Source organism: Lepisma saccharinum, chromosome 17, assembly GCF_977018435.1.
Source record: "Lepisma saccharinum chromosome 17, izLepSacc3.1, whole genome shotgun sequence".
NCBI lineage: Eukaryota > Metazoa > Arthropoda > Insecta > Zygentoma > Lepismatidae > Lepisma > Lepisma saccharinum.
In genome coordinates, this window is record NC_139245.1 from 20,877,272 (window position 1) to 20,903,375 (window position 26,104).

At 38.9% G+C, this 26,104-nt stretch overlaps 1 protein-coding gene across 2 annotated transcripts in view; it reads left to right on the top strand.

The window, feature by feature from the left end:
- The window catches only part of LOC146001570 (tyrosine-protein kinase transmembrane receptor Ror-like), a 223,903-nt gene that overhangs the window by 155,139 nt on the left and 42,660 nt on the right, over positions 1 to 26,104 (top strand). For both annotated transcript variants that reach the window (XM_083139056.1, XM_083139057.1), the window contains exon 3: positions 20,494 to 20,561. In XM_083139056.1, coding sequence (XP_082995182.1) covers positions 20,494 to 20,561 — 68 coding nt within the window. The remainder of the gene's footprint in view (positions 1 to 20,493; positions 20,562 to 26,104) is intronic.

The window sequence follows — 26,104 nt, forward strand, 5'->3', positions numbered from 1 at the left end:
CCATTTTTTACTAAATTCAAGTTGAAAAGTGTGATCCTCAATCATGGAGGTATTTAATTTCCAATATCCATATCCATGTTGAATAGAAGGCAAGTTAATGTTACAAGACAAAACTACAGCAGTGTGATCCGAAAAACACACTGGCTGAATTTGAATAGCAGAGACATTACATATCAGAGATTGAGTTACATATATTCTATCTAATCTAGAGGAACAATTATCTCTCATATACGTAAAACCAGTTACAGCTGGGTGAATGGTAAACCACACATCAGAAAATTTAAACCCACTAACAATATTTTGTAAGGCAATTGATGTATTAAAACCCGGTCTCTGATCTTTGGGCAATAGTACACAGTTGAAATCACCAGCAAGGATAACGTGTTCAACACAGCTTGGAATTTCAGGTGCAAGATCATTCATAAAGAAACTGTTACGGTTTTGGCGCTGTTGATTCCCTGATGGAGCATATAAATTACATATCCAAATATTATGGATCTTGACACTTATGATCCGTCCACTGGGATGCATGATCACGTCCGTTATCGGGATATTGTCCTTTACTATTATGGCTGTTCCTTGTGCCTGGTAAGTAGCATTATTATATACACGAAGGGAATATGGTAAGTCAAATTGGAGAACCGACACTTCTTGAACCAATGCAATATCAATAGATGCTTGCAAGATAAAATCACCCAGGGCATGTTGCTTACATTGGTTCTGCATTTTATTGATATTAATGGTTCCAATTTTAATGTGGGTGTTCATCACAACAAAATTAATATTATAACTTACCAAGAATACAGCATGTCGCACATCATCCTGGAAAAACCTATCGCACCACACAAAAACACACCATATACTAACGCGAAAAACTAACCAGCACAAATTTATCATATTGAAAAATTCTAATTTTTCTCACTTTCAGTTGCGAAAACATTAGTATTTGGGTTACTCTGGGATCTGGTGATACGTGCCGGTGATGGATACGGAGAAGGTCGATCTTCTTTTTTTTTGTTGCAGAAAGTGAAGTCACCTCATTCTTTGCCTGGCCTTTCTTCCTTTTGTGTTTGCCCACCTGTTTCTTACTTATGTTTGAATTGGAGCAATCGGGGATGTTTTCAGGCAATGGGTTTTGTAATTGCTCTGTACTGGATAATTTCATAACACCAGTCGGATCAAACACCATACAAGAACTATCACTTCCGTTCAGCTGCAAACAGGAGGGAACCTTCTCCGTGTTTGTCTCGGTATTATCAGACATCAGACTTGAACCCATTTCACTATCTTCAACTTCCTTTATCCACGAAGAACTACTCGTCGTGAATTTCTCATCCTGCCGGATTTCGGAGATATTTTCCTCTTGTGGCGAATTTGTTTGTACACACACTGGTTCATCCTTATGCATCACTGGCTCTTTCGGCACGTCTCCTATCGTGGTGTAAACTGAAGATTGCAATTTAGTCGGTAGAAATTCCATTGTGTCCTCCGCAAGGGGCAGCTGGATCGGAGAGCGAAGCACATTTTGTGCATAAGTCACTGTTGAATGGGAAACACTGTCAGAAATCGTTGCGGGAGGGCGAGCTTCCCCAACTACTGAACGGGTATATGAACGTCTTTTCGGGCACATTATAGCTGTATGTGACACTTCCCCACACAGTCGACAAGTAGGCTGTTGACCAGGATAAGTTGTCCAATAACGAATACCTAGAATTGTCACATAAGACGGTATTGGTTTCTTGAGTGACATTTCAACTAGCTTCCTCCCAGTACGAACAGGGTATATATGTTCACCTGAATAAACTTCATCATTGATAGATTTGATTTCACCATAGGATGTCAACACAGCCCGAATCGCATCGTCCGAAAGTTCCATAGGTACTACATGTAATCGAACCAGCACAGTGTTTTTATCCGCCCAGTCAATTTTCACGTCATAAGAACCCTCTTCGTCACTATATTTCAGAGTGGCACCGCATTTAGCTATTAACTGTTCACCCAGAACTCGCGAAATCAGTTTAACATACACACTTTTACGAAAGTAATCTATCTCAATACTTAGCACTTGATCAGGGGGTCAATAACAGCTTGTCACTAATGAAACGATGAATGTTCATAGATGCCGGTACACGAGATACAGTCGTAAAACTAAATTTCAAAGTATTCACTCGCTTAGTTTCCATGGTGCGTCACAATCTATTCGATTTCTCGCGTCAAGCTACCGTGGCCGAGCACCAGTCCACGCAACACACAGGAGCTCACAAGCGATGTTGCTCCTTCGAAGGCTGACCTTCGACTGAACTGAGCCACCGCGGCTACTCCACAAGTATGGAATTAAATACTGACTTTTACGGCAGGAGATAGGTTTCCGGAGTGTGTATGACGAAAAGAAACTTAAGGAAACCCCGGCTTGGAGACCTAGCAAATGAGCTATGCCCCTGAGCTGAGGGGATACATTCATTGATTTCGCCAGCAAGCGGCGTGCTTCCAGTCGCTAAGTAAGCCTCGCTCAAGCGACAAGAAAATGAAGGCACTGTGTGGAAGGGGGGAGGGAAATGCAACATCCTCTTGTAATTTATTTTCTAATTTTGCGTTGCTTTTGAATAACCGCGACGGTGAAGACGAACGGTAATTACTTGAAATTGATTAACACCCACAGATGAACGCCCATGCCGGGAATCGAATCCGGAACTATGGGTAGCGGGGTCGTGAGTCGAGCACTCAGTCCCCGAGGCGACATTAGTTGCATGTAACGTCATCTTATATTCTACGGAACATCGCTTTGTTCTAAGGCAGAGCACAGTTTCTCGAATATATTTTGCAATGTCCTCAGTTTGCCTCGAAATTTGCAAAAGTGTTGGGTTGAACCAGATCGAAAGTTGAGAATGTGTACCTCTTTGTAAACGAATAATGCGGGTTTTTATTGAAATTGCAAACTCGAGAACGTTACTTAGGAAGATGATAAATTTGGGTTAGTTTCTTAATCGTGTCGTCCATTTCGAAATTTCTGGCAGGGTCTATGAATCTGCAAGATACTAGCTCAGATCGTCACCGTTATCAGTACAGAGGATTTATCCATTTTCGTTAAGATTGTTCATTTCTTACTTTCCGTTGTGGAGATTTTTCAAATTTCTTGTCGAAGATTTTCAGTGCTCCATGTATAAATAAATTTTAAAAAAGCCTAACGAGATACCCCGACTTCCATAGCGGAGTGGTTAGCACAGCGAGCTACAACGACAGGAGTTTCGGCTTCGAATAACAGCCTGAGCATGGGTGTTCTTTGTTCAGTGTCCCTTCGTCAATTTCATCATATCTCATTTCAATATCATTTCAATATCATTACTCATTCTCATCGTCGCGATTAACCACGGTAGCAGAAGAGCAGCAAAAATAAAATCTAATCTAACCAGATGCAGCACAATAAAACTGATCCCAGAATATGAACGGCTAGCTCAAAAAAGTTATATTTATCAACGTTGTTATTATGCTCGGATAAACTAAATGGAACCTGTTCCGAATAACTGGGTAATGTGGTTCCAGCGGAAACCGATTAAAAGGTAACAGGGTTAACCACTATGCCACTAAGGAGACCCCTGCCATATTTTATACCTGGTACATTATAAAATCATACTTCAAAATGACAACTTGATTGACTGATTTTGTTTATTTCACTTCGCTTTTCTGCCACGTTTGGCTGATCGCGAATATGAGGATGAGTGATGATGTGATGAAATTGATGAAGGGCCACTCACGCTCTGGCAGGGATTCGAACCAGGACCACTGGCGTCGTAGCGCGCTGTGCTAACCACTCTGCCAGGGAGGTCGGCCTCAAATGGCAACTGTTTAAGAGAAAATAGTTTGTGTTGTTTGGTTTCTCGAAAGTTATTACAGATCTCAGTACGACACAGATGCACCTTCCAATAATGCTTTCCGATATTGGTTAAACCAATTTGCAGAACTTCTGTGCTGAGATTGTTTAGAATTCTGCATTATTCATTCTGTACGTACTAAATGTTATTGAGTTACGCTTAAAAGTTATATTTATTTATTTAGTTAATAGAAGATTCCAAATACTTCGTTAGCCATTTTACATTGGAACGTATTACCAGGCTGTCCCAGAAGTCCTGCACCATCAGCACACTGAGCTCCAAGTGGTGAAGTTTGTGAGGGTAGGTGGCGCCACCGGTGAAAGGCTGTTGGCAGACATAGAGGACAGTTTCGTGGGATCAAGTGAAGGCACGCACTGCTTGTGTAGCGAGTGTTCCCGTGAAGTTAAAGTGGGCACGATGAGTGAGGACCAAATTGCACTTCATGCAGTGTTACGTTTTTTATGGGAAAAAACGACTAACAGCAAAAGCGGCAGCTGAGGAAATTTGTCGTGTGGAGAAGGAAGAAGTGGTGAATCGGTCGACAGATTCCCGTTTGTTTAAAAACTTCCCTTCAGGTGATCTGCGCCTCGCGGAAAGCCCCGCACGGGGTGACCTCCGATGGACATTAACGAGCCTCTGCAGGATGCTGTGAATGCTACATCACAATCCAGCACACGTGTGTTAGCAAGAGTGGTTGGGGCATCCAAATCGCCAGTAACCGTCGCTTGCATGACATGGATTACACCAATAAACAGCTCCGATAAAGTCCTCAAGTGCTGACAGAGGTGCATGCCCAGCGCAGAGTTGCAATTTACCAGACATTGCTACAAAACCCGCATGATCTTCGTTTTTGGAGGAGAATTGTGACAGGAGACGAGAAGTGGGTGTTTCTGAAAACCCTGATACACGTAAACAGTGGGTGAAAAGAAGACAGGAGGCCATCGCCCGTGTAAAACAGGACAGATTTGGGAAAAAGCTCATGCTGAGTGTCTGGTGGAATATTGACGGGATTGTCAATTATGAGTTTGTTTCAGAAGGTCATGCTGTAACAGGTGAAACATATTCTGAACAATTACGCCGAGTGTATACCATTCTGAACGGGAGATGCCCGGCATTAACGAGGAGGAAGAGGTTACCGCTGCAAAATGACAATGCTCCGAGTCACCGGTCTCGAAGAGTGAAAACACACTAGCTGAGCTTGACGGATTTGAGTTGTTACCTCATCCCGTCTATAGTCTGGAAGTTGAACCATCGGATTACGGTTTGTTTCGCTCTCTCTCACATTTCCTGTGTGGTCGGCACTTCAATTCATATGATGAGGTAAATTCTGCCTGTCGTGAGTTTTTCAATTCTAAACCTGCCAGCTGGTATCGCCATCAGATTGAACTGTTGTCGCAGTGATGGGTGAAGGTAATTGAACATGGAGGCCTGTACTTTGCTGAATAAAGTCTGTATTTGTTTCTGATATTCTGCGTTTCATTTTCGACCTTGTATGGTGCAGGACTTTTGGGACAGCCTGGTAACAACAGAAAATAATATCAAAAATAATAGCATAAAATAACAAAATTAATAACATAATCTAAAGTTACATGTGGTTAAGAGACTTACATACCGTTAGTCAACAGTCTTCAAAAACGTGCCAGATTATCAAAAATATATATTTGGCTTGTCAGATTATTATATTGGCTGGGCAGTCTATGTAACAGTGGATGAGGCACAATCTCAGCTTCTGAGAAGCGAAAAGTTGAGTGCATCTTGTTGAGTGGGGCGGCGCTCGAAAGGGAATTTCCTGGAAAAGGCGGTTACTTCAGATGTTGCCATTCACTATTTTATGTAGGAATATGTGGTCTACCAGTCTTTTTCTGTCGTGAGGAGTTTAGATATTTAACATCTTCAGAAGAATGGGCTTCTGCAAGTGTTTCGTGATGGATTTCGGTGACGAACAATGGCCTGGAAGAAATTTAGGAAAGGAATTTAGTCTATCTAAATTTGTGGGGCATGTCATAGACCATATCGGTGAGCAGTATTCAATTTTTGGTGAAACAAAAGATATGTATTCCACCAAACCCTCAACAAATATTTTAAGTCACCCTGTATATCACGAGTCTAGCCCTTGGAAAGATCATTAAATGAATGATAGAGGAACTGACATCGAAATGTCCCATGAGCTATGCTAAGCCCCACCTCGCAGAAACAACTATTTTTTGGTGTTTCAATTGTTTCTCATGCAATTTTGAAACAAAATAAGTGTTGAGACTGTGACATTTCCTGGCAAAATGCCTTTCGAAGCTTTACAGCTGTTGTTTCCCCTTGGGAACCAAAGCCTATGAAATACCAGCATCAACCCACGCGTGGCATCGAGGACAAATTCTTCAATTTTAGAAACTTTGAGGCAAGTTATCATAGATTCAGAGAGACGGAAGGAAATTGAATTGACTGCAGAAAGACAAAAAGCAACATATTTTGACATATTTCACATTTTTCTTCATATCGTACTTGTGTTGCCCTGTTTTATTTTTTAAAAAGTTTCTTCTAGAGATGAAGAAATACACGTCCACATTTTAAGGAAAGCAAATGTGGCACGTGCGTTTGTTCCCTGCAGCCCAAGTAGTGCAGCGGTTAACGTAATTTAAAGGACTTGAGTTCGAATAAAGTGTAAAGTTCGTTCATTTTGAAACAAGCTCTATAAGACATTTTTAGTTATGATTTAAATAGAGTAACATAAAATGGGGTACTGCATAAAACGACATCATCACTTTGCGACTTGCTCAACAGTTAATTCTTGTGGGCCTCCCCGATGGTGTAGTGGTAACGTCGTCGCCTTATAATCAAGGGGTTCCGGGTTTGATACCCGGTGGAGGCACATGGCACAGTGGTCCAGTCCAGTCCCAATTAGTTTTTCTGTGCATAAAGTGGACTTAAAACAATAATTCAAATTCAAGTTATTGATAGATAGATTGATTGATTGATCGATTTGTCTTACTTTACTTCGCATTTCTGCCACTTTTGGCTAATCGCGAAGGTGAGAATGAGTGATGATATGATGAAGAGACATACAAAGAACACCCATACCAGGTCTGGATTCGAACGCGGGACCTCTGGCGTCGTAGCGCGGTGTGCTAACCGCTTTGCCACGGAGGCCGGCTCAAGTTAATTATTGTAAATCATGAAAAATATCTGTGTTACGTATATGTCTTTCAAATTTTATTATCCTATCAGAGTCTTGATAATATTTGTTACATCAAACTCTTCTTACATAAAGAACCCCACATGCCCACCTAAGTGACCGCCACTGTCCACAGCCCTTTGAGGGCCGAGGCATGACAAATGATCTTCCCTGTGTGCCACGTGTTCAGAGTTACTCTATTCGCATAGAAATTATGGATGGCAACAGTCAGCACATCACGTCCCATTCTCCGTCTTATTGAGTTTTCTAGACGGTATAATAACTAATGCAGTTTATTTATTTATTTATTAAGAACACAACAGGCAGATGCCAAATTACAGCGTTCTATAAACATTTAGTGTGACAATGCAGTTACCACAGGCTAAGTATGTATAGTTGTAATGTCATGCAGGAGATCTTACCAATTTAGAAATCCTTTCTGTAATCACAACTTGGTTTACACTTACATACGAACATCATTGAGTATTTTCATTCGAATAGAACTATTAGTTCTGATCTTGAAACTCAAAGAACTTGGCTGTGCTTTATTCTACTGAGAGGTTTATTTAATCGTGGAAAGGCTATATCTGGGGCTACTAATATTAATAGTACTAGTCAATTTCCAAATCCCCAATTATAATTGGATTCAAGAATGAGTATGGTAAATGATACTAGATTTATTAGTGGTTATTATTTCTTTTATAATATTAATTATTTGTGTTTTAGTACTAAATGTTATTATTAACTCTGACATGGTACTCATTCATAATAATTATAATAATAATAATAAAGAATTAGATAAACGTTTCCACAATTCGTGAATATTTACACTAGAATAAACAGCACAGTTGAAGAATTATACCTAACGTGTAAAAAAATTACCCAACGTTCATAACGCATTTCGTATGCTTGATACAAAATATCAGAGCTATGACGTCATTTTGTTTGTTTAGTGCATCTGTGAGATACTCTACAGTTGGAAACGACATTATCACGAAACGTGGGAATTTTTAAATATCTCTTAGTCGACACCACCTGTGTTTCAATGATAAGGCAACAATCGCACAACAACTTCCTCTAACGTCGTATATAAAGAACAAAGGAGCTATTTCTGATGTGCAATAAAGCAACATAATGAGCTTTACTGTCATAAAACTTTCGCAAAGAAAGGAAGTCAATGACAACGAAAAGGAAATGTCCTTTAGCGGTATAATTTGCAACTGTGACGCAGCACTCGCATATAAAATGAAGAGATGAATGTTTTAATTGATAATAAAAAATAAGTGTAGGTGTAACTTTGATTTGAGGTTGCGAAATGATATGAGGTAACAGGTTTACAAGCAAAACAATAAAAGAAAAAGCATGCTAGGTATCCACTTCGAACTCACAACCCACTCGCCCTCATGTTATTGAGGACTGCCTTAAATTTACTTACCGTAAAGTAGGAAAGGTTTATATTTCCAATACCCTACATTGCATTACGTTATTATTTACTAAAACAATGTAAGACTTGCCTTTACTTCGCACAGGAATACAGTGTGGTATTTGGAAATTTTCCTCGTTTTCCTGGTGGCGAATGGTGAAGAGAATTTCTCGGGATATCAACCAGGTGATTTCCGAATAGGCTTCCGAGCTTTCAATTCTCTTCAGCCACTCTCGAAAGTTCGGTAGATAGAAGGAATTGAGCCTCTTCCTCCTTTACAAATACAACCTTGCGCGTGTGTTGATTTGATTGCATTTTTGTTATTTAGCGTCGCTGTCTAATCACGATGATTAAGATGACTGATAATATTAATTTAGGGATAATCACAATGATCACCCATGCCAAGACTGGGATTAGAACCAGAGACTTCCGGCATCATAGCGCGCTGTGCTAACCACTCCGACACGGATGTCTGCTAACCCCGCTATGAGACCACAACTCATAGACTGCCAACTTCCCTCCTCATCCTTATCCAGTCATAGGTGATCTAGTCTTTAAAGTTCCAACTTTCTTTTATCTGTGATCATGCACATGGGTCTATAAAATGTTACATTCTGTGGTGTGGTCAGTGTCTCCTTTTTAAATGGATTTTAGTATTTACTAGCCCATACCCTTCTTACCAGCGTTATATAATTACAAGAATAACTCGACACAATCTTCATTTTCAACATGCCTCGTGGCTTCTAATGTGTTGTAATGTCTGCCCGCATACCAACTTCTAGCTTGGATATCGATTATTGAAAGTGCCCATGTACTCTCAGCTGTGTAAACAGTTTCCTTAATTGAATCCAAGAACACGCGTAACTAACTAGTTCCATTTCATTTAATTGAACGTTTCCATTAGAAGGTTCCTCCAGCTTGTTAGGGAATCGAAACGCAAAACTTCGACTTCGCAAGTAAAGTAGTTGCCATTCACTTCGCAACAATGTTGGATTGTATCGTTAGAAAACTCATCGTTAAAATAGGGGGAAGTTCTGCGGAATTTTCTAAATTTAAACTCCATGGCAAGGTTCGTTATGCAACAGCTTTAACAAAAATATATCCTATGTTTGCTGTTTCATATAGAAACCTATTAGCTACGTATCAAGCTGTTATTTGCATGCTTATCATGGTAACGTCTGCTGTTGAAGCATCTGTTTTTATTATGGTTGTAATTAGCTTCTGCAACTGAGAAACAATATAATGGTGTAGTTGTTCTTCTTCTTTGGACAAACTTTATTATAGGTAGCTTTATGCAGTTGTTATCCTTAAGAGCTCTTGTTTACAAAGTGAAATGGCATATAGTGTTGAGTGTTTGAACGTTATATATAAATGTTTCGTCGTGTTACTCAGTGCTGTGTTTCTATCATCTCCTAAGATTATTGGTTCGAATTCCGGCAAATTCTGTTTGTAATTTTGTCTCATCAAACCATAATTCATTGCAGCCAGTTATGATAGAAGAGCGACGTCAAATAATCCGAACACAAATATAATTTATCTCTTGATAAAATGCATGGCTCACACGCATTCGCGCTCTTACCTTCGATGTCAGTGTATTCAGGTTCGTTTCCAGGTGACAGAGTTGAAATTTCGTTACTGATATTGCATCATGAGGACTTATGAGCAATTACTCACCATTTCAGAGAAATAGCGGACTCCAGTCTAGAAAGCCAGAGATGGGATTCGATGTGATGACCACTTGGGAGATCTTTGCACCCAAAAGTTTAGCTTAGCTTCAGATGAAATTCGACCATGATATCAGAAAAATAATGAGAGAACGAACAGAAATAAACATCGATTCCTCATCCTGGGTTCCTAATGCATTACGCTAACCACTAGACCTTAAAGAGTGGCCCTGTAACCAAGCTGGTAAACCGGAACAAACTTCGCCCACCTCCTTTTCCCCTTGTCTTGGTCAGTCGACTGTGCTGCGTGTGTTTATGAAACCACTACAACACCAAGGTTAAAAGGGTTGCATAACGAGAAAGGGGGTTTTCACATCGTGCCTCATGGTCATGTGCCAAACCGCAGATAAGTTATCTGCGGCCAAACTAGTTTTCAGTTTATCCAATGCAAGGGAAATATTTATGGATTCTAACAAACAATCTGCAGATGTTTTTAATAAAGCCAATTAATAATGCCTTAAAAACTCAGCTTCTATTTGTTGACTTCACGTATCCTTCCGTGACATAATACACCAAAGGATTAGGTTGTTTGTGGACTAAATTAACGCCGTATATTTGTCTACCATTGAGCTAACCGTGATGGGAAGCCGTGAGAGCGATGGGAATAGAGATGCGATGAAATTCAAGTAAAATCCGTTAATATCGTTAAAGTTACTATACCAGTATTTACTTGGACAGATGGAACTGACGGAAAAACCTCTTCCCGACAAGGAATTTGAACCTGCAACCTACTGAGCACGAATCTTTCGCCTTAGATTGAGTTTAAGTTTTTGTTTTAAGTCCATTTTATGCACAGGAAGGCTAATCGTAACTGTACCTACAGTTTAAAGTGGGATCCGAACCAATCTGTGCCTCCACCGGGCATCTAATCCGGAACCCCTTGATTGCAAGGCGACAACGTTACCACTACGATTTTATGACAGTTCTTTTTTTGCGTTTATACTACATCAAGTGTAATTTCACAATATCGGCAAAGCTGCGTAAACTGTGGCAAAGAAGATTTTAATTATTACAATTTCAATGTTAATGCTATGTGAGCTATGTATGTGTGTGGAGAATGCAAAAAAAATCTACTTTTTATAAAAATGTGGTTGAAATTGTAAATTGTCAAAGGCATCAACATTATATGTATAAAATATGCCGCATTATTCAGCATATTAATCGAATGTTCGATAGATGAGATGAAATAATGGCGGGTTGACAAATAAGCAACAAAAATGTGGAACGGAACAATTTGATCAATAATTAATGTAGATGTGTGTGTGTGTGTGTACCAATGCGATAAAACGATTTTCACGCTCCAAACTTAAATTGGACTGGGCCATTTTCCTGTTCTTCCAATATTAAGTCTGAGAGAGCATGTTAAGATCACAGCACCCTCGAAAGATCCAACAATTTTCGTACAAGAAAGACAAAGGAATAAAAGTATATATTTATATTTCTATCAGTATAATTTGCCCCATATTCAAGAAAGGGGATAAACAAATGTGTGAAAATTACAGGGGAATGTCGATGCTGTGTGTAGCATACAAGATATTGACAAGCATACTTAGGGAAAGACTACAACCATGTGCAGAAGAAACATTAGGAGAGTACCAAGCTGGCTTCAGAAAAGGCAGGTCTACAATAGATCAAATACACACAGTCAGACAGATACTGGTGAAAGTGTTGGGAAGGGAACATAGAAATAACACAAGTCTTTGTCGATTTTAAACAAGCATATGACTCCATTGATAGAACTAAAATTGGAAACGTATTGAGTACACACAAAATTAATTCGATTGAAGATGCAGAACACCAAATCACGAGTGAAGATACAAGCAAATATGGGAGAGAGCTTTTCAGTTAAACAAGGTATCAAACAAGGAGATGGCTTGGCACCACTCCTGTTCAATTTGTCTCTGGAATATGTGATAAGGAAACTAATCATAGCTGCCAGAAGAACATTAGAATATAAGTTGACCCAAATAGTTGAGTATGCAGATGACATCAATATCATAGGAAGATGAATAAGATCATTTAAAGAAGTGGTGGAAACACTACACGAGAAAGGTAAGGAAATTGGATTACAAATTAACACAAATAAAATAAAAATTGTAGTCCAAACAAGGAAAGCAAAGTGAAAGGAAAATCATATAAAAATGAGATGATAGAAGTAAGAGCCAATAAATCATACTTCTCATTACTACCATTTTGATTAAATATCATGGAGTAAACCATAGAGCCAAAATTACTTTGTATAAAACTCTAATTCGCAGCATAATGATATACGGGAGTGAATGAAACATGGACATTTTATCAAAGCGCAGCTGAAATGGTGGACTTTTTGAACGGAAAATGCTGAGGAAAATATTTGGGCCAATAAAAGTGCAAGATATTTGGAGAAAAAGAACCAATCAGGAATTACTTGAACTTTACAAAGATGTCCCCATCTCAGCTTATATAAGAGCTAAAAGGTTAGAGTGGGCAGGACACGTAATCAGGATGGATGATTGCCGAAACCCCAAGAATGTGATGCAAGGAAGTTTTGGAGGGAAAAGATCAATGGGGAGACCCAGAAACAAATGAGAAGAAGCGGTTGGAGCAGACGCAGTACAACTGCTTAGAACTAGGAACTGGAAGAAAGCATCCTCGGATAGGACGGGAAGGAAGAGTAAGATTGGGGAGGCTATGGACCGAATACGGACCGGAGCGCCATAGAAGAGGAATTCATATTTCTGTTGTGAATCTGTGAAATACGTACTTTACAAAGGTGAGAGTAAATCCTTCGTTGGAAGTATGTAGTAAAACGTGCAGTAACACCTACGGTAGAGAAGCATTGCACAGTGGTTTTGGATCCCACTTTAAACGGCAGGCTTAGTTTCGATTAGCCTATCTGACAATCAGAGACGACGCTACGATTTGGTCTCCATGGTGCGTTAGGAGTGCGAAACTTACTATGAGGCCATAATTATTATTTTTTTTTCAAACTTCTCAACTTTTCTCGATCCCTTTATGTTCCTCTTTTTCTTTAGTGCTACAAGCCGAGGTGGGCTTTGGCGAGGGTGCGAAATCATTAAAGATTGGTGAGGGAGTAAGACCTTACTTTACACACACACACACAACTATCACAACTATATATATATAACTTATATCATAAACATATTAATTTTTGCATAAGTAAATTACTAAATATTTAAATATATATATTATTAAATATTATTAAATAAATATATAAAAAGGAATTCATTTGTTACTTTTATACATATCAGATATTTATAAAGTGTCAAACTAATTCCTTTACTAACTGGTTCAAAATGTCAATAAAATACAAAATTGTTCAAATTATTTTTTTTTAGTTTTCGTTTAATTTTTGCTTTTTATTAATATGTCATACTTATATTTATTTTGCATTGTTGTTTAACTTTTATTGTGCACATTTTGTTATTGGTCCAACATTAACGAACACGCAAAGAGACAGATATTATTCTCCGTTTTATGTGTTTTTGATTAGGGCCTCCCCGATGGCACAGTGGTAGCGTCGTCGCCTTGTAATCAAGGGGTCCTGGGTTCGATTCCCGGTGGAGGCACATGGTGGTTCGGATCCCACTTTAAACTGTAGGTCCAGTCCCGATTAGCCTTACTGTGCATAAAGTGGACTTAAAAACAACAAATCAATCAATCATGTGTTTTTTATTATTTCTTAGTAAAGTATATTTGAAGTTAAAACAAATTGTTTGTCTTTGTTCTCATAACGAAAACTTTCCATCCTGGAAATTTTTGGTTGGGAGATTATTATGACAAGATTATTGGTAAAGGGAAATTCCCCCTGTTCCCCCATGATTTCGCACCCAGCTCTGGCCTTCCCTCACGACACCCATCCATTCTTCTCCACTTTTTGCTTTCTCCAACCATCTTTCAACGTGCATTATTCAGGTATCGTTCAACATCCTGTATCCATCTCTTCTTTAGCCTTCCATGCATTAATTACTTTTCTTGGCACCTTTTCATCTCTCATCCTCTTGACAAGTCCCAGGCAGGCCAGTCTTCGGGACTTTACAAACCTTACTATGTCTTCTCCATAGAGAATGCAATGTTTATATGACCTAAAATAGCCATTTATACGTACATTGTGACTCAGATTAATAAGATTATCAGTACTAGTAGTTACTTTAGGAAATTTTATTTTAGTCCATTTATTTCCACGTGTAAAACATAATTTTCGTGATATGTGTCCTGAAAAATTCTAACTACTTCTTATTTCTTTCTTACTTGTTCATTATATACAGCAAGGTAATACCATTTACAATTCTTCCAACATGTTTTGCATCTTTTGTGTAGTAGCTTTTTTCCTATACTCTTCATAAGTATACTGTTAGACTCAAATTATTGAATGATAGTTAATAGAAGGGATAGTTATATTGCACAGATATGTATATAAGTTTCTGTGTCAAATCTTGCCACAATTTTCATCTCGGCCATAGATCGAGCAAGAGCAAGTGCGTGGCCCTCAGCACGAAGTGTGTTAATATGTTATAATCCTGCATTGTTGGGTTCCCATGGCAACAGCTTTAAAATACCAACTGCAATTTACGAAGCTATTGTTTAGTGAAAAACTCTATTAACCTTCACAACACATAGTACAACCTGTACAACACAAATGAATTGAAACTGTAATCGAAATTTGCATGAATCCTTAACGAATGCTCTTTCCCCTTCATCCAATTCCCATTACACAAGATTAAAAGACCACTACTACAGAGAGATTGGCTTCTGTTATTTTCGTCCTGAAAGGAAACCTATTCTTCTAGTATGGAAACAAATGTGTTTAATCTTGTAACTCTTGATTAATTTTAGAATGTCAACCTTGAGTGTGCGTCTCACACTAGAAGGCGGCACATAGATTTTAACAAAGTGCTTTTATACGGCTCCCACGTGGTCATGTGGTTAGCGGTTTCGCTTTCCGTGCTATATGTCCCGGTGGGACCTCAAAAAGTTTGGTGCTGACCCAGCATCGCGAGGATTAGGCTTACCATATTTTCTTGGGTCCAACCCACGACATATTCGCGATCAACTCATTACTGCTGAATTTCAGGGTTTTTTACAAAAATAAATTGAAATTACTTAAAAGCCTTAACATTTTATTGGAACATTTTAATGTTATTAATTATTATTATTGTTTATCCACAACTCTAAGTATTAGATACTAGAATTATGAAAATTGTCTTCGCTTAAAAAGAATTTTTGTTCCTGAACATCATTATTTTCTTTTAGAGTGCATAGCAATTCTTTGGCAGAAGATGGTATAAATTTATGGGTTTTTCTTTCCTGAAGTTGACAAATTAATTGAGAATATGTCTGAAATGCTTCTGTGGCTGTGATAGAATTAGCTTCCAATTTCAAAACTACATTATTAAATAACTGTAGAGAACCATGCAAATATTTCAAATACAATTCACTTTCTGGATTTTCAAAAAAATCAAATAATAATTTTGGGCGTTTGTCACAAGAGAGGAAGTATGAGTTTAGCCCATCAAAAATTGCAAGAATTCTTTCTATTGCAGGCAACAAACTAAGGAGCCTTGTGCTCTTATGGGATAATACTTTTTTGTTAACGTTAAATACACACTTTATTTTGCCCGTTGCCAAATGCAAAGCCCTTGTAAAAACTTATAAATTTCAAAAACGTGTAGTCGAGTTACTTCACACGCTTGCAAGACCGCCAAGACGCTCACGGAAGTACGGAAAAGGAACCGCTCGGAATTATATATCTCGAAGAAAGAAATAGTATAATCGATTCTTGCAGGATCTGGTCGTGAATATTCAATACCGGTAGCTATTTTCATGTTCAGATTCTCAAAACCCCGGACATTTTGCAATCCCGGACATCACCCCGGACAGCTCTAAAAACCAGGACTGTCCGGGCTAATCCCGGACGTATGGTAAGCCTAGCGAGGATAGTTTGATGGATCTGCTTGAAAAGAAGTAGAGAGAGGGCTCTGGTTTTGAAGGTAAGAGGACAGCGGCGATGGGACTCGATGGGCTTTGGTTCTGAAAGGGCTGTTCCGCACAGAGTATAGTTTATACTTTGTTTGTAGGAGGATGTGAATTCACAAACGTTACATCCTCTTTAGGCCTCCCCGAGGGCGTGGTGGCAGCGTCGTTGCCTTGTAATCAAGGAGAATCCCTGGTTCGATTCTCGGTGGAGGCACATAGTGGTTCGGATCCCGCTTTAACCTGTAGGTTCAGTCCCGATTAGCCTTACTGTGCATCGGACTTAAAACACTAACTCAATCAATCAATCTTTACAGGCGTATTCATAATTATTATTTTTAACACTTCGCAACTTTTCTCGGTCCCATTAAGTTCTCAATCTTCCTTGGCGCTACAGCCTGGGATGGGCGTTGGCCTCCTCTCACAATGCGCATCCACTCTTCTCTACTTTCGATTTTCTCCCACCATCGTCCAACATAACTTTATGTCTCCTTCCACCTTTTCCTTGGTCTTCTACGTTTTCTTCTTTCCTCCATTCTTGCATGCATCATTTTCCTTAACATCCTCTCCACATATCCCATCCAGGCCAGTCTTGAGGACGTTACACACCTCTCTGTGTCTTCTACATTGAGAATATTTTCAATTACTAAGTTCTCTCTCGCACCTTAAAATATTTTCCTCAGAAACAGGTAAAGCGCATTTATCAGAGGCTGTCATGGTCCACGTCTCCGTTTATTCTATCGATTTACAGAAGTTAAGCATCCGTCTGCTGTAACTACACTTTATAAATCTTTCATTTAATTAAAAATTAAATACCTCTCTCGGATTTCGTCAGCGACGCGTTCCTAACTAGATTGAACTCTGTGCTGAATTTCTTCTAGGTCAAAGAGAGCCCCATCTGCAAATCACTTGCAAGGTCCCATCCTCATGAAAATATTAAACATCCTATCTGCTGACGAGAGACGGAAAATTGATCATCATTCACTTCCGACTGCCTTGTCGCACTACCCGAAGAAATCAACTTTCTATGAACCTAAAATCGAGATGATTCCTTGTTCTGTAGATTGCCCAACCAGTTCCACGATCTTCGAATCAACATGCCTATATTTCACAAAGGAAACACGGATTGGAGGATTATTGTTCAGAAATCTGTAATTCACTTTTATGTGTAAATAACTATATGCTGCTGTTGTTTATTTCCTGTTTTTACACTCCGGTGTAATATTACTAAGTGCTGTATTTTGAACTGTGTTAAATAAATTTTCAAACAATATTGGGTGTTTATATATTTACGGCTTAAAAGGATTGATATGAGGCCAGGCGAGTTGAGTGTTCAACAACATACATACAAGCTCGGGAACATAATGCTCTTACTAAAGGGGCCAGCTTCTGTCGCGTAGTGGTTAGCATAGCGCGCTACCATGCCAGGGGTTCCGGGTTCAAATCCCGGCTTGCGCATGGGTATTCCTTGTGAGTATCCCTTCATCAATTTCATCATATCATCCTCATTTTCGCGACTGGCCAAAAGTGGAATAAAAGTTAATCAAAATAAACCAAATCAATCAGAAATGCTCGTGTGCAAAGTCTGATATCAATTACTCCTTTACAGTATTTATAAATATACAGATTTTAACACGAACCAACCTCTGCAGAGAAAATTAATAGGCGTACATAAAGGCAACCCATCCTTCATAATCTGGCCAGCAGATAGCCTCACTTGACATTTACTAACTTTTCAACTATTACCATAAATTAATTGCGGAAAGTTTCTGAAACTCAGGAAAAGAAACCCCGCCCGAGCAGGAAAAAATGCCTTGACATTTTGAAATTCCTGCATCTCAAATTCTGGCTTCACTAGACAGACTTCCCGGTTAATCCCACATGGCACGAAAGCGAAGTAAGTCACTCTCGACTTTGGAGTACACAAGAGCCCTCAAATGAAGACAAGACATCTTTTTCATTACAAAACTTTATAAATTAGCCTCTTGAAGCTTTCGAATCGGGAACGGCAATAGGAGATTACGAAAAAAGAATCCTTTCAAGTTGAAAATTAATGATTTTAAAGCTATGAATGAAATTTCCCACGTAATAAATCTGCGCGAAAAAAAAATTCAGGACGTTATGAACTTCTAGAGGCAAAGAAAAAGAGTTAATGACTCGGTTGAAAAGAAGGAAACATTTTTAAGCTCTAACCTTTTAAAGTGAAAGGACTTCAATGCTGGAACATCGTCTCGCTCTCTTTTGCTTTCACTTTCACACATACACAGAGAGAGAGAGAGAGAGAGAGAGAGAGAGAGAGAGAGAGAGAGAGAGAGAGACAGACAGACAGACAGACAGACACAGACAGACAGAGACTTCCCGACAGACAGAAACACTCTCAGTAGCCTCTAGCTTTCTTTCTCTCTCTTTCTCTCTCTCTCTCTCTCTCTCTCTCTCTCTCTCTCTCTCTCTCTCTCTCTCTCATTTGCTTTCCTTGCAGTCCCTCTTTAGTTCTTTCATACTCTATTTTCCTTTTTCTCTATCTCTATCTCCCTTTATTTCCTTTCCTGTTTATTTGTTCCTTATCTTGCTATTTCTTCCGATTTCTCTCTTATTCATACACTCATTCTTCTTTATTTTATTTCTACCTATTTGTCTCCCTTCTTCTCTTTCCTTTTTTTTTTTTTAATATTTCTCATTATAGAGGGTGGCCCAAAAGTCCCGCATAGGCGTATGACGATAAATATGAAATGTTTGCGATTTCTTCTAGCAGGTGAACCATGTTGACTGCTGAGGATCGGGTAGTAGTCATTCTGCTATGTGGTCAAAATGAGGCAAAGTCTCCAATTTTGTACAAGCAATAAGCTGAAATTCATATAGCGACTAGATACCTTGGCCACATGATCTGGTGTTGCACTTGAGAAATATCGGTCAAAACGTTTCAAGATGGCGGACGAAAATCAATGTTTCTATTACGTCCCGGGCATTTCAAATTTGTCTGATATTTTCAAATCTCTGTTAATTATACATTCTAAAAGACTAAAAAGCATCGCGTAGCAATTTTAGGATATCACTTGACTGTTATCTTGAGTTTTGATTAAGCCCAGTTTATGCTCAGAAATTCTAATAGGGACTAGATCTACAGTTTAAAGTGGACTGCTAGTTTGATAATGTATTTTTTTTAAAAAAAAAAACTATTGGCCCATCTTAACTTCCCAACGGTAAAGCGGTAAATCAGAACTGTCCTAATATTAGATCTTTTTGCCTAAACTTTTCACAGCAGACAAGTATTGAAGGTCCGCTCTGGAAATCAATTCTACCGTAACAAAACCTGAGAAAATACATTTGCACGGCTGATAAGCGGAAGAAGCTTTCCGCATCTTTTCATAGAGTTGCCGTAAAATTCCTGGTTGATGTGGAACAGAAAAAAAAAGGCCAATGGGAGGGAAAAGAGCAAGTTAAGAGGATTACGGAACTAAACGGATTTAACAGCCATGTGTGTGATGGACAACGAGCGAAAAAAAAACGCGAAAATTGAGCGTGTGTGAAAACTGAAATTTTTTCATTCAGGCAGAACTCCCTCTTCAAACGCCTCGCTATCTCTGTAATTAAATTTTAGCTGCTGCTAATTTAACTGCAGAATTTGTAGCAAGCTTTCCGATGTGTGAAGAAAGGAAAGACCTTTCTAGGCCCTCTTTTAGTCTGAATTAAGATTGCACTTGGACGGTTTCGTTTCAGCCGATTTCCTTCGTATAGGTGAGCCCTGCCTGGCATGTTCTTGGGCTTCCAATTGCACACCACAGCTGCGCCATCTCTCGATAAAATGATTAAATAATTTCCAGCTGTGTTAATTTAAAGGAAATGGATTACTGCATTCAAAAATTGAATGATTAGAAGGGAAATAATGAGATTGAGTTTATATATAGAGACTCATTTCATAACTGACAAAAATGAAGTTTTCAGGAATTTTTGTTGCCCAGGTCGAGACACCTGGTTGAAAATACAATATAAGTGCCTAATGTACATACAATGCTTAATGCAGCATAGCTACCGCACTCAAACAGAAACCACAAAAGAACGTTTCAATAGTAATTATCCCACAACAAAGAAACACTTCACTTGAATGCACATAAAGCTAATACATGCATGAAATTTTCAAAAATTTGTAAAACAAACACCTCCAAAACAGTGACGATAGACTGAAACGAATTTTATATGCTTGAAGCACATGAATTTTTTCATAAATGACGAAAAATATGCATTTAAGCAAAAATCTGCTTTCTAATCGTCATATTGCACGCATGTAATGCACGAACTATATAAGTATATAAACTTATGTGTCTCTTTCTCTTTTCTCAGCAGTGAACTCAACGTTCAACAAGCGAATCAAGATCTTCATCCCTCCTTCGAAAGCCAATCAAACATCGGTAAGTAAATTACACCATAATTTCAATTTATTTGTGAATGTTTCGTTTTTTTTATTAACGTTTTCTTCCACCAAAACTCTACCGGTATATCGACTTCGAACACCAGACGCGCATCTTGTATACAGTAGATACTGATATATTTAATACTTAAATTATGAAGTGGCCTCTCGATGGCGCAGTGGTACCGTCGTCGCCTTGTAATCAAGGGGTCCCAGGTTCGATTCCCGGTGGAGGCACATAGTGGTTCGGATCCCACTTTAAACTGTAGGTCAAGTCCCGATTATCCTTACTGTGCATAAAGTGGACTTAAAGCAACAAATCAATCCAATCCAATCCAAGTTATGAAGGAAATGAAGTTATTCGTTGTTCTCTCCTTACAAAGAAAATAGTAGCTGAACCTAATTGAATAGGTCGGGACGAGATAATGCCAAGCCACATTTTCGTACTTGTGAGAAAATACGGGCTTTAAAGTTCAAACAAATCCAGAAATCTTCGTTTACACTCTTATTTTACTATTCGTACTCTTTGGTCCGCAATATCTGCGTTCCAGCACTCACGAATATTAGCTCTCGCTTCTGAATTAACTTCGTAAAAACAAATATTTCCATTCTACGTCTTTACTTTGCCCCTTACATGTTTCCAACCCTTGACTATATTTTGTCCTTTCCCGTGTATTAAAAATATTTACACATTTTTATATCATCTTAATTTCTATTAGTCTTACATATATGTCACCAAGCACAACTGTGTCTATTAATTTGTGTATCCTTTGTGTATTCTTTAATTTTATTTTTCCTTTGTGTGTGTGTGTGTGTGTGTGTGTGTGTGTGTGTGTGTGTGTGTGTGTGTGTGTGTGTGTGTGTGTAATAGAGCCCTTGTTCTCACTTTTGTATTTGTTCTTTTTGTGTGTATTTTTCTCTTTCTTCTTTTGTTTATTTGTTATTTGTATTATGTATCCATTCGGGTTAGGTGGCACAACGGCAGCAGGCTGAGCCTCGTCCTTCAATAAAGGATAATTGAATGTATATAATTGCTTTCAATGTACATAACTCACTTTCATGTCATTTAATTTGAAATGCTTTGCATGTGTGTGCTGCAAATAAGTAAGACTCGGCATTATCTAACTCCCAACCACTTCAATTAGTTCTATTGCTGCAACTCAGTAACCGAATCACGCTCACAAGATCCAAAAAACTTCTGCAAGATGAATATGAACGTTGGCAATTAAAATCACAAACCACACAAATGGAATCATTCCTGAATGGCAGTTGTCAATTACAAGGGTCACTGGATATATGTGTCAGCCCTCAAAAGGCCGTTGCACTGATTTTTCTTTCTTTGTCATTACGTTCTTTATGTTGTACCCCTCTATTGTTCCTTTGTGACAGTTCCGACCTGCATTCCAGACGCGTTCGGCTATTCTTACTCGAAGAAAATAATACAAGAGAAAAGGCAAAGAAATAATGAATCACTTCCTGGAAATGTAGCACAAGAGATTTTTATAGAAACAAAGGGTAATGGACGTTTCCATCTAATGTGAGATATGGCAACAAAAAATACTTTGAGTCTAAATTCATGGAAAAAGCAATCAGAATAAAAAGGCGCATCTCTTCGTTACTGAAAAATTTACAATATTATTTTCCCGGAACAGTGTACTACCATATATATAGGTATACGAGTATATTCTTATTTTCAAGATTCATGCTGGTCTGGTCACTATGTCGTCTGACTGCTAAGCGATTTCGAGAGTTCACGCTTCTGATGAAGCCCCTGATTAACTATTGCTTGGGTACCTAGGATCAGCGGCGTGCCCAGGATATTCGAAAGGGAAGGGTTAGTACACTTTTTCTGGTAGTCAGCCCTCATCTTCACATCATTTCCTACCTTTGACGTTCTTTTTTTAGGAATACTGGGCGAAAAAGGGGGTATGACCCCACCATCCCCCCTTGGGCACGCCATTGCCTAGGCATTTGGACTGAAATTTCTTAACAGGAACGCACTGTAAAGAGACAAAAGTACCCGTAAGTCAGAAACAACATCATGGAAGTTTCAGATATATGACACAGTGGTCGTTTTACATTGATATATATATAGGAAAAGAATGTAAAATATAAATAAATTACAAAAAAAAGATGAAACAAATTATCATGTTAATCTTATTGTGTATAGATGGCCGAATGGCATTTCTGAAGGAAACATGTCGACATTTGCTAGAAAACTGTTATATTGGTTGGAAATTCTGTAGGAAAGACAGCTTTTTTAAAAATGTCTTTCCCCGGGCTTGTCTGTTGTGCTGAATGGGAGAGTTGCATCGAATTTTACCATTGGAAATTTTGTACATACGATATAGTGTGCGAGGAGATAAGGATATACTAGCGCCGAGATTTCTGAAACATCGGGAAATATACAAACTATGAGCTTCCCCTTGACTTAAACCAGCGATACTAGCTTTCGTGATAGGGTTTCAAATGCGCTGGTCGGTCTATATACCCCAGGTACATCATTTGCGACTTTTATGGATGTGACGGAAGGTATTGGAAAATTTACAGCTGGTAGCTGGACTCATCTGGCAAACGGTGGACGATTTAGAAAGGCGCACACAATTTTCTCCTCCAGACTGTTCTGAGGACTATGTCAAAGATTGGCAGACTCAGCGGTTCATCCAGAATTTTCCATTTTCAGGGGGGTGTAAGGGTAAATTTTGAGTCAATATGACCATAAATTGGACCTTAGTGAAAATTTTAGGGGGTGTTGAGGATTTGGGGGGGGTGGATAAATCACAGGGCAGACCCGTTGGGCTAAGTGCATTCAACTCGAAGCAGAGTACTTTGAAATGTACCATGCCCACCCGGACTTTGCCTACTGTCTCATTCTTTATTGACTGGCCCTCGTATAGTTCAAATCATTCAGCAACCGACGCTGATAAGGAGACTGTGTAGAAAGGACAAAAGATGAGTTTGGAAAGGTTGCATGTTGAAGTAACTGAGATATGAACTATGGCCGGAAGAAATTTAGGACAGAATCAACTGTAGAAAGGTGTTAGCTGCCATAGGCCAGATTGGAAAACAATGGAAAGATGGATAGTTTTAAAGTGCAAGTATGTGATTTCAAGTATTTTATTAGAGCGACGAAATGAGGTAAAGAGACGTCTTTTAATGCCAAATTCAGAGACTGGTCACATATGCCTTCACAGAATGTTGCAGTCCTAACGTTGAGAGGTCCTTCTTTTATCAGATACCCCTACATGCGGGGGGAGGGGGGTAGGGGTGTCAGGGATCCGGGTGGAGACGGACCCCTGGAAAAGTTAATGTTCAGGGTTTTGCTTTAACGTTTTACCTAACAGGTCATCACTTGATGATAATGATAATTTAAGGGGAGCTAATGGAGAATCAAACTGGATAACTACTCCCTAGATACGCCATTAGTTTAATTTGACAGAAAAGGCGCATTATATAAGCAAAACTTTCACGCAGGGTGTCCAAATTTTCAAGCGGTCACGAGTGAAATTAGAGATTATCACAAGCTGCCCTAGATCAACTTAAGAGAACGTTTTCATTAAAAAAAACACTGCTACCGGGAGACTTTACTTTGACGTCAAAGGAACTACAACTTGTATGCATTCAGAGGGCAATCAGGATCAAATACTTCCCCCTGAGAGCTAATTTCCTTCCGCCTTGTCGTCAAAGTGAGAAATCCACACCCTGGGCCTGCCTTTTAGTATACATTTAACAAGGTACTTTCCCTTCCATTAATTTAATACTCTCTTATTACATTTTTCAATACGGCGCGTGTCCTCCACCACAACACCCAGTTCGGTTACCTCCGTCGCCCGACAAAGACTCGCTCGCGAGAGAGAGAGGCCCACAAAAACATCCCGACTTTATACAAGGGTTGAAAAACTCATGACTCTCGGGCTGTTTCTTTATTTTTTTCTGAAGCAACAAAAAAGGGCCGATTTATGCCACTAAGCGACACCTCATTAGCATTTACATTAATTCCTTGGAATGGTAGTTAGCGTTCAGATACCGCGAAGTTCCGTGTAAGGATAAACAGAGCGAGTCTGGACGATTATCGTGGAAGAGAGGCTCGTTTGTGGTCTTCATGATCAAGTTGATTAGTTCTGCAGAAGAACTAGATGAATGGTTGTGTTCATGTCGGAAGCGTTTTGCAGACAAACGAGGCTCTGGCGTCTGGACTCGCAGCCAACATAATCCTCTATGTGTTGTGCTGTGTGCTGTCGAGATGTGTTTGTGATTGTCCTTTCATCTTATCACTATTCATCCTCATCTTCGCGATTAACCAAAGAAGATAGAAAAGAGAAGTAAAATAAAGCAATTCAACTAATTGAAATCGAAACACCTCGTGCAACTTCCAACAGCTCCCAGTTTATTTGGCTCATAGAAAGGACCAATAATTGCAAGCTATCTACAAGAATCTCTATTTTGTTTCTCGTAATAACAAAGGACGTGTTTTGCTTCAATAGCCCTTCTTCAAGAGGGCTACGGCAAAGGGCACTGAATAATCAGATTAGCATCTCGACATGACTGAAGTAAGTGACAATGGTTCTTTATAACAGTGCAATGCTATACTCTATCCCGGGAATCTGTGAAGCAAACAAACTAAAACGAGTCTCTGCGCAAGTAGTTACTCAAGAGAGGTTCTACCAATGAACGAGGGAAAGTGAGTACATGAAGCAATTACCAGCTGTTAGCAGCACCGCCTACTGCTTCGCTCCGCCCACTCGTTTTCTCCATCGTTATGCGCGTTCTTGCTCCACAGATTCCTTGGACAGAGTATAGTAATTGGACCTTATCCAGCATCTAGTATTTCCACTGTTGACTATTCTAGCACCACATTTACAGGTCTGTAAACGGGGCGAAAATAAATATGTTCGGACGAAGACGAGAGAAAAAGTGCTCCCTCGAAACATGGTGTTAGAATTTATTCTTACCTCCCCCCGCTCTGGTTTGATTTATTTACTTTGTATGGGCTAAATTATGTGTATAATTCATATAATATCCCAATGCTTCACGAATACTTGCCGAAATATCCCGCCGTTTGAAATACCACACTGAGAATAGATGTAAAAACACTATGTAGTGGATAATATCCAATAAACATTGGATGATTGTAAAAATGGAAAACTAAATAATAATAAAAATAATTGTAATATATCAACTAATAACTAAGCATCTGAACACCGACTCTGTTACGGATTCAACACACTCGACCTCTAAAGTGTGATTAATTATTATAACTCAACTATATGGACCTTAATATTTAATTGCGATGGTGATTGGGTGTAGCAAGGGTTCATCTCACAAAATAAATAATTGATTTGGTATCTTGAGTGTGAAAATTAAACTTTTTGCCTTGGGGAGATGCCATCTCTACTTTATTCTGGTTTAATTAACAAATCCATATTATTATTATTATCTAAAAGAAAATTTTATGCATACAAATATCTTTCGTGTGCAAGCACCATTTCACTGACTCACCTGAATTATCGTTCACTGTTTGTTATTGCATTTTGCAACAAGGAT